General features: G+C 46.8%; 1 protein-coding gene across 1 annotated transcript in view; it reads left to right on the top strand.

Moving 5' to 3' along the window:
- sez6l (seizure related 6 homolog (mouse)-like) overlaps nucleotides 1-10,251 on the top strand; it is a gene marked incomplete at its 5' end in the record, with an annotated part of 35,460 nt that overhangs the window by 14,976 nt on the left and 10,233 nt on the right. Inside the window, 2 exons of the mRNA XM_083638136.1 lie at nucleotides 4,321-4,515; nucleotides 5,565-5,756. Coding sequence (XP_083494262.1) covers nucleotides 4,321-4,515; nucleotides 5,565-5,756 — 387 coding nt within the window. The remainder of the gene's footprint in view (nucleotides 1-4,320; nucleotides 4,516-5,564; nucleotides 5,757-10,251) is intronic.

The following is a 10,251-nucleotide window of genomic DNA, read 5'->3' as shown; positions in this document are numbered from 1 at the left end:
GACAGAGTGTCATGGTGTCGTGCAGTAGCTAGGGGTCTCACACTCAAAACAATAACAGAAGACAGAGTGTCATGGTGTCGTGCAGTAGCTAGGGGTCTCACACTCAAAACAATAACAGAAGACAGAGTCTCATGGCGTCGTGCAGTAGCTAGGGGTCTCACACTCAAAACAATAACAGAAGACAGTGTCATGGCGTCGTGCAGTAGCTAGGGGTCTCACACTCAAAACAATAACAGAAGACAGAGTCTCATGGTGTCGTGCAGTAGCTAGGGGTCTCACACTCAAAACAATAACAGAAGACAGAGTCTCATGGCGTCGTGCAGTAGCTAGGGGTCTCACACTCAAAACAATAACAGAAGACAGAGTGTCATGGCGTCGTGCAGTAGCTAGGGGTCTCACACTCAAAACGATAACAGAAGACAGAGTCTCATGGCGTCGTGCAGTAGCTAGGGGTCTCACACTCAAAACAATAACAGAAGACAGAGTCTCATGGCGTCGTGCAGTAGCTAGGGGTCTCACACTCAAAACAATAACAGAAGACAGAGTGTCATGGCGTCGTGCAGTAGCTAGGGGTCTCACACTCAAAACAATAACAGAAGACAGAGTGTCATGGCGTCGTGCAGTAGCTAGGGGTCTCACACTCAAAACGATAACAGAAGACAGAGTGTCATGGCGTCGTGAAGTAGCTAGGGGTCTCACACTCAAAACAATAACAGAAGACAGAGTCTCATGGTGTCGTGCAGTAGCTAGGGGTCTCACACTCAAAACAATAACAGAAGACAGAGTGTCATGGCGTCGTGCAGTAGCTAGGGGTCTCACACTCAAAACGATAACAGAAGACAGAGTGTCATGGCGTCGTGCAGTAGCTAGGGGTCTCACACTCAAAACAATAACAGAAGACAGAGTGTCATGGCGTCGTGCAGTAGCTAGGGGTCTCACACTCAAAACAATAACAGAAGACAGAGTGTCATGGTGTCGTGCAGTAGCTAGGTAGCCTGGGTAAACCCATCCCCCACGTGACCTGCTCTCAGACCTGTTCTCAGTCACTATGGTCTGGAATCCCACCATTGTTAATCGATTTCCTGCGGTTGTTGGGCCCCCCCCGATAGACCACTCCATTGCGCAACCATCATCCAACCAGTTTAGTGCACAGAGCACATGCGCAGTGCAGCAGATGGCGTCATCACTCTGCGACCTTTGTTGTTAGCGCATTAGCTAACACTTTTCATTTCAGTACTGCTAACACGCAAATGGTTACAACCAGCTACAACCAACCAAGCCCCCCTCCGCCCGAAATGTAAACAGACTCAGAGCTGGCCTACGGATCGATGTGTGATTTCCAGGTAAGAATATGTTATTCACAGGTATATGCCACACTATATATTATCTCAGAAACTAGCGTAATTGTGTTTGGTAAGAAAGACATTCGATAAATGACTGACTTTTCCTCATCGGCTGTGTGGGGGTTAGCTAGATTACGGGAGCATTTAACGATTAATGAATTCTAGAAAAACATGTCAGAAGCTAGCTAACGTTAGCCACGTGTAACATACAGTAACTGCTACGTTTTATATTATTAGAGCTTCCAAGAAGAGAGAACATCGCCTCTGCCAATGACTCCTGTGACGGTGGTCAGGGAATGAACAGGACAACTGTCTACACGGACCCAAACCTCGATCCCTGCTGCAGATGGCCGCAGATCTGGAGAGATATTTGTGGCTGTGAAGAACAGTCATCATCTATACAGTTATCAGGGACACGCTGTCTTATCTGCATAAATCATATTGAATAGTACCAGACAAAACCTTCAAAACAAATCAAGCTCATGCAGGGTGTCGGGCAGCAGCAGTGCATCGCGCACCCCCTCTGGAGCTCACAGAGCTCCAGGCTGCCTCCGGGGCTCGACTCTGCTGCAGCCCGAGGTCGGGTGCAGGGTGTCGGGCAGGCAGCAGTGCATCGCGCACCCCCTCTGGAGCTCACAGAGCTCCAGGCTGCCTCCGGGGCTCGACTCTGCTGCAGCCCGGAAATGATCGTGGACTTAATGTTAATCAAAAACGGCCCACTCATAACGGTAAGGTGTGTTTGACCTAGCTAGAAATAACGTTAATGCACTCGCATTTCAGCGTGGTTACAGATGTAGCTGACGCTAGCTAGCTACAGTAGATTTTTGGAGGCTATAGCGTTAACGTGAATGTCATGATAGTGAGCGTAGTGTTATACTGTATATTATACATAATCCAGATCATATTCCAGATGCAACCTAGCTAGATGTTAAGCTCCACACTGCTGTATGAGTACAATCAAATCTATCAAGCCTTGATATCATATTCCAACGTGAATTCAGCTGAGGGGTTCGCTCCAGAACGAGACTGTTGCATTCAATATTTGTACACGTGTTTCTGACTTGGATTGATTAATCAAAATTTTCAAAATCTTTACTACTGTACTGTCCATTAATAATGACATCAGGTGACAAGCTGAAATGTCAATTCGTATAGCAAATCTAGGTAAATTTCAGACTTTAACGTAGTGTCTTGTCTGAAGTGAATACAAGTGACCTATATTTTTCAATCCTGTCTTTGAATAAAAGTTGTACATTGTGTTATACTTGAAAACCATGTCTTTGCTCCCTTTGTGTTCACAATTACAACAAATCTGTATGGTTTATCTGTTGGCATTAAACCGTGGTATTTCCTTGGGTGATATTCCATATTTGTCATTAACCTAGCTGTTCACATCTGCATTTTCTACGTGAGATATCACAAGTAGCCTACTTTTATTAAAAAACAAAATAAAATGCAAAGAGAGGTTTCCTTCTCTAACTATTGGTGCGTTCACAAAATATTTACACAATGAGATTTTTTTTATAAATAATCATCAATAACGTGGATAATGACATCTGCAGCTGCTGGACGAGAGAGTGAGCCCACCATACCACTGGACTGTAGGCTACAGTATTGCTGTGATGTGTTACATGTTATGTTTTTATAACTGGCTCACTCTGAATGTAGTTAACACTTGCTTTGGAGAATTGTCTGATTGATGACTGCAGAACAAGTTATGAATGTATAACTTTAACTACACTTTTTTTGCTAAATAAACAAGCACAGGTCTAGCATCACATTCTGTTTAAGGATCCTTATGTGGAAACATTTTGAGAACCACTGTTTTGAAGTACTATTAATATAGCTGTTTTCATTCTCACATGACAATACAACAGAATAGAGTATCAAACAAAAACATTTTTATTCAGTTCCATTCAAAAAAGTACAATTTGAGTATGAACAGTACAACATGCAGTACAGTATGGAAACAATATGAAGTTCTGTTGGCTGCCATTAACCTCACAAATCAACCATTGCAGCCGGACTGGTCATTTGGTTCAGCATCAACATGGGCTGAGAGATTGAGTAGGCTAAATAAACAATACACATGAGAATTACAGTTAACGTTACAGCATTTAATAACGTTAATTTTCGTGTACCCGATGCCAGGATATTTTGTCACTTTGTTTTCATCAAGTTCTCTGGACTTATATACACAAGCTCACAGCGTCCTAACAGGTTAACGTTATAATCTCAGAAGAGATTGAGTAGGCTAAATAAACCATACACATGAGAATTACCGTTAACGTTACAGCATTTAATAACGTTAATTTTCGTGTAGCCGGTGCCAGCATATTTCGCCACTTTTTCTTCATCAAGGCCTCTGGACTTGCATACACAAGCTTGCAGCGTCCATGTCCTTGTCTTTATCATTCACCCCACCGATCTGCAACGCCTTGATTCCCAGATTAGAAGCCTCGCGTATCTGGTCCTCCATTAGCGCATTTAACGGCGACACAACAATACGTAGCTGTAGCTGTTCATAGCCATAGCTAGTAGCTAGCTCGGGAGCTATGCTTTGGAAAGACCAAAAGCTAATGGCTAGCCGCTGCAGCTGTTATACGTCATTGACAAAGACGCACTCTCTGATTGGCCGATCACGGCAGGACTGATGTTGGCAGTCACGCCGTCACTCATTGGCTGCGGGGTGGCTGCGGGTCTGCGGGAGTCTTTCAACCGCCGCGGAAATCGATTTGAATGGCCCGTTCGCTAGACGATAGTGACTGGGAACTGAGAGAGCAGGTCACGTGGTGGCTGGGTTTACCTAGGCTAGTAGCTAGGGGTCTCACACTCAAAACGATAACAGAAGACAGAGTGTCATGGCGTCGTGCAGTAGCTAGGGGTCTCACACTCAAAACAATAACAGAAGACAGAGTGTCATGCCATCATAATGGATGAATCAAACTCTTTTGACTTGTCCTCTCTGTGCGAGCAGAAGTGTCCCGTAACGACTCCTGCCCGGACCTGCCTGAGATCCAGAATGGCTGGAAGACGACGTCCCACGCTGCGCTGGTGCGAGGGGCGCGCATCACCTACCAGTGTGACCCCGGCTATGATCTGGTGGGACGAGAGACCCTGAGCTGTCAGTTAGACCTGTCCTGGAGCACACAACCCCCCTTCTGTGAGAAGAGTGAGTTCTGGTCTACACACGTTTCAAGTATTGCATTAGGAAAGGTTGATGGAAATGACAAAATCCGGGTCGGGGGGGGGGACATCTAACCTGACTCCGCCAGATGGGGCGGTATTGAGTTCACAAATTCACAATGTGAAAGAAATGTGAAGCAACCTACATCCATCTGGCAGCAATTGAGGAAACATCCTCAATTTCACAAAAAAGTTGTCATCCTCGCTTGAGGTGTTTTTGCCTTTTTTGGCAAAATGCACAAAATGGGGGGATGGAAACACCTTTTTTGAATAAGTTCTTACATAGGGAACATTTAACTCATCTGACTGAGCAGCTGGACTCTGTGTGTCTGCACAGCTGGCCGCTTGTCCGGTCTGCTGCCATTGTGATGTGTTCTGGCCCGACCGGCCCAACAAACAGCCCGATAATCCTGCAGCAGATCACATGTTGTTCTGGATCCTAAAGTGTTGCACCCAAAGGCTCTCACTCTGTCCCAAACATGCCTTTTGCACGCTGACTCCCACAACTGTTATGTGTGTGTCGTTTCTCAGATACAGTATAGTGCTGTATGGCGAGCGTCGCAGAATGTGATATTGGCCGTAATATTTATCCATCACCCCCAGAAAGAAAGAAAGAAAGAAAGAAAGAAAGAAAGAAAGAAAGAAAGAAAGAAAGAAAGAAAGAAAGAAAGAAAGAAAGAAAGAAAGAAATACGGCCACCAGCAGATTACATGACATAATAATATTACTTTGCCTATGGCAAGTAACCTTTGGAAAGTTCTCTCTCTCCATCTGTGATCTTGTCTCACCCTCCAGCCCACACAACATACTTATTCACAGCCGACACACCAGACTTGAATCAACTTTTGAGTCTCGACTTTTCAAAAGTTTGCTTAGAATTTGCACAAAAACTGAATGGAAACATGGCTTTTGACTTGGTGTGTGTGTGTGCGCGTGTGTGTGTGTGTGTGTGTGTGTGTGTGTGTGTGTGTGTGTGTGTGTGTGTGTGTGCGTGCATGCGTGCATGCTTTCCTTCCCCGTGTGGTCTGGTGTCAGTAATGTACTGTTCAGATCCTGGCCATGTGGAGCACTCCACCAGGTCTCTGTCAGACCCAAAGCTCCTGGTGGGGACAACCATCCAGTACAGCTGCAATCCCGGCTTCATCCTGCAGGGTGGTGCCACTCTCACCTGCTACGGCCGTGAGCCGGGGACTCCTGTGTGGACGTCTCGACTCCCTCACTGTGTCTGTGAGTAGTCACATATTCATTTTGTCAATTTGGACGGATGGGGAATGAACATTTTGTCGTTTTGTACGAGAACAAGGTTTAAAGCCAGTAGCTGGAGTGGTGTATGTGTGCAGAGAAGCATGCTACGTGTAGCTGGAGTGGTGTATGTGCAGAGAAGCATGCTACGTGTAGCTGGAGTGGTGTATGTGCAGAGAAGCATGCTACGTGTAGCTGGAGTGGTGTATGTGCAGAGAAGCATGCTACGTGTAGCTGGAGTGGTGTATGTGTGCAGAGAAGCATGCTACGTGTAGCTGGAGTGGTGTATGTGCAGAGAAGCATGCTACGTGTAGCTGGAGTGGTGTATGTGCAGAGAAGCATGCTACGTGTAGCTGGAGTGGTGTATGTGTGCAGAGAAGCATGCTACGTGTAGCTGGAGTGGTGTATGTGCAGAGAAGCATGCTACATGTAGCTGGAGTGCTGTATGTGTGCAGAGAAGCATGCTACGTGTAGCTGGAGTGGTGTATGTGTGCAGAGAAGCATGCTACGTGTAGCTGGAGTAGTGTATGTGTGCAGAGAAGCATGCTACATGTAGCTGGAGTGCTGTATGTGCAGAGAAGCATGCTACATGTAGCTGGAGTGCTGTATGTGTGCAGAGAAGCATGCTACGTGTAGCTGGAGTGGTGTATGTGTGCAGAGAAGCATGCTACGTGTAGCTGGAGTGCTGTATGTGCAGAGAAGCATGCTACGTGTAGCTGGAGTGGTGTATGTGCAGAGAAGCATGCTACGTGTAGCTGGAGTGGTGTATGTGCAGAGAAGCATGCTACGTGTAGCTGGAGTGGTGTATGTGCAGAGAAGCATGCTACGTGTAGCTGGAGTGGTGTATGTGTGCAGAGAAGCATGCTACGTGTAGCTGGAGTGGTGTATGTGCAGAGAAGCATGCTACGTGTAGCTGGAGTGGTGTATGTGCAGAGAAGCATGCTACGTGTAGCTGGAGTGGTGTATGTGTGCAGAGAAGCATGCTACGTGTAGCTGGAGTGGTGTATGTGCAGAGAAGCATGCTACATGTAGCTGGAGTGCTGTATGTGTGCAGAGAAGCATGCTACGTGTAGCTGGAGTGGTGTATGTGTGCAGAGAAGCATGCTACGTGTAGCTGGAGTAGTGTATGTGTGCAGAGAAGCATGCTACATGTAGCTGGAGTGCTGTATGTGCAGAGAAGCATGCTACATGTAGCTGGAGTGCTGTATGTGTGCAGAGAAGCATGCTACGTGTAGCTGGAGTGGTGTATGTGTGCAGAGAAGCATGCTACGTGTAGCTGGAGTGCTGTATGTGCAGAGAAGCATGCTACGTGTAGCTGGAGTGGTGTATGTGTGCAGAGAAGCATGCTACGTGTAGCTGGAGTGGTGTATGTGTGCAGAGAAGCATGCTACGTGTAGCTGGAGTGGTGTATGTGTGCAGAGAAGCATGCTACGTGTAGCTGGAGTGGTGTATGTGCAGAGAAGCATGCTACGTGTAGCTGGAGTGCTGTATGTGTGCAGAGAAGCATGCTACGTGTAGCTGGAGTGGTGTATGTGTGCAGAGAAGCATGCTACGTGTAGCTGGAGTGGTGTATGTGTGCAGAGAAGCATGCTACGTGTAGCTGGAGTGGTGTATGTGTGCAGAGAAGCATGCTACGTGTAGCTGGAGTGGTGTATGTGTGCAGAGAAGCATGCTACGTGTAGCTGGAGTGGTGTATGTGCAGAGAAGCATGCTACGTGTAGCTGGAGTGCTGTATGTGTGCAGAGAAGCATGCTACGTGTAGCTGGAGTGGTGTATGTGCAGAGAAGCATGCTACGTGTAGCTGGAGTGGTGTATGTGCAGAGAAGCATGCTACGTGTAGCTGGAGTGGTGTATGTGTGCAGAGAAGCATGCTACGTGTAGCTGGAGTGGTGTATGTGCAGAGAAGCATGCTACATGTAGCTGGAGTGCTGTATGTGTGCAGAGAAGCATGCTACGTGTAGCTGGAGTGGTGTATGTGTGCAGAGAAGCATGCTACGTGTAGCTGGAGTAGTGTATGTGTGCAGAGAAGCATGCTACATGTAGCTGGAGTGCTGTATGTGCAGAGAAGCATGCTACATGTAGCTGGAGTGCTGTATGTGTGCAGAGAAGCATGCTACGTGTAGCTGGAGTGGTGTATGTGTGCAGAGAAGCATGCTACGTGTAGCTGGAGTGCTGTATGTGCAGAGAAGCATGCTACGTGTAGCTGGAGTGGTGTATGTGTGCAGAGAAGCATGCTACGTGTAGCTGGAGTGGTGTATGTGTGCAGAGAAGCATGCTACGTGTAGCTGGAGTGCTGTATGTGTGCAGAGAAGCATGCTACGTGTAGCTGGAGTGGTGTATGTGCAGAGAAGCATGCTACGTGTAGCTGGAGTGGTGTATGTGCAGAGAAGCATGCTACGTGTAGCTGGAGTGGTGTATGTGTGCAGAGAAGCATGCTACGTGTAGCTGGAGTGGTGTATGTGCAGAGAAGCATGCTACATGTAGCTGGAGTGCTGTATGTGTGCAGAGAAGCATGCTACGTGTAGCTGGAGTGGTGTATGTGTGCAGAGAAGCATGCTACATGTAGCTGGAGTGCTGTATGTGCAGAGAAGCATGCTACATGTAGCTGGAGTGCTGTATGTGTGCAGAGAAGCATGCTACGTGTAGCTGGAGTGGTGTATGTGTGCAGAGAAGCATGCTACGTGTAGCTGGAGTGGTGTATGTGTGCAGAGAAGCATGCTACATGTAGCTGGAGTGCTGTATGTGCAGAGAAGCATGCTACATGTAGCTGGAGTGCTGTATGTGTGCAGAGAAGCATGCTACGTGTAGCTGGAGTGGTGTATGTGTGCAGAGAAGCATGCTACGTGTAGCTGGAGTGGTGTATGTGTGCAGAGAAGCATGCTACATGTAGCTGGAGTGCTGTATGTGCAGAGAAGCATGCTACATGTAGCTGGAGTGCTGTATGTGTGCAGAGAAGCATGCTACGTGTAGCTGGAGTGGTGTATGTGTGCAGAGAAGCATGCTACGTGTAGCTGGAGTGGTGTATGTGTGCAGAGAAGCATGCTAGGTGTAGCTGGAGTGCTGTATGTGCAGAGAAGCATGCTACATGTAGCTGGAGTGGTGTATGTGCAGAGAAGCATGCTACGTGTAGCTGGAGTGGTGTATGTGCAGAGAAGCATGCTACATGTAGCTGGAGTGGTGTATGTGCAGAGAAGCATGCTACGTGTAGCTGGAGTGGTGTATGTGCAGAGAAGCATGCTACGTGTAGCTGGAGTGGTGTATGTGCAGAGAAGCATGCTACGTGTAGCTGGAGTGGTGTATGTGTGCAGAGAAGCATGCTACGTGTAGCTCGAGTGGTGTATGTGTGCAGAGAAGCATGCTACGTGTAGCTGGAGTGGTGTATGTGCAGAGAAGTATGTGCAGAGAAGTATGCTACGTCAACTGCTTTTATACAACCAGAAATGGCTGTATACCGTAGTTATTAACAACAACATCGTGGGCTGAAAGTGCCCTGAGGTTTAGTCTTTAATTTTCCAGCCTGATGATTTCAGAAACTGTGAGGACAGACACACATTTCACACTGCAGTAAACTGGAGAGGAGCAGCTCTTTTTGGTGTCATTTTGTGTTGCGCTGCAATCTGACATGAGTGGGTTTGTGTGATTTTGTGCGCTTTCAGGGTTATTATTAATGTTTGTGTTTGATATGTAAATTAGATGCTAATTCACCGCACTAATCAGCCCTCAGCCACCTGGAGGAGGGGGCGGAGATTATCCCCGAGTTATGTCACCTTGGCCCGAGCCTGTCAAATGTGTCAGGCGCACTCTGACGCAAAGCCCTCTATAATCACTATGGAGAAACTACACTTGTCTATTCTTAGAGAGGCAGACTTGCCATATATTTGTCATAACATGCTTTGCTGTAATGCTAATATGGTGAAACAAAAGTTAGTTCTTAATTATAGAGAGAAATGGTCAATGGTGATTATGGTCTGAGCTTATGTTCAGATGAAGCAGCGTTTTGGTTCTGAGCCCTCCTATGTTACTTCCTTTCTAAATAGAAACCAGAGGTCATTCCTACCCCTTGTCATTGAAGCAGGTCGGTTCAGAGCTATGCCAGGAGAGAATAGGCATTGTCTGAAAACAGGGGGTTTCAACTGATTGTGACCCAGAGACCACCATTCTGACTCAGAAGCACCATGAGAACCACCGTTGTGAGGAAAGGGGTTGAGATGACATGGAAACTACATTATTGAGTCCATGGTCAGAGACCACTTGCAATGCCTGCAATGCCTTCACGGACCACCTGTTGAAAACCCCTGATCTAAAAGATGTTGAAAATGAATTTCACTTCATGTTTTATTGTGCACTATGATGATTTGAGGATTGCCTTATTTGATGAAATGAGCTCTTCTGGGCAGATGAGGGCTGTAATTGTATTTCTAAACCCTTGAATAGAAGACAATCTCAGCTCTTTAACTCATTGAGTGCCAGCCACTTTTGG

Source organism: Poromitra crassiceps, assembly GCF_964638095.1.
Source record: "Poromitra crassiceps genome assembly, chromosome: 6".
Classification (NCBI taxonomy): domain Eukaryota; kingdom Metazoa; phylum Chordata; class Actinopteri; order Beryciformes; family Melamphaidae; genus Poromitra; species Poromitra crassiceps.
The sequence above is the reverse complement of the archived record's forward strand: the minus strand, read 5'-3'. Positions and strand labels throughout refer to the sequence as shown.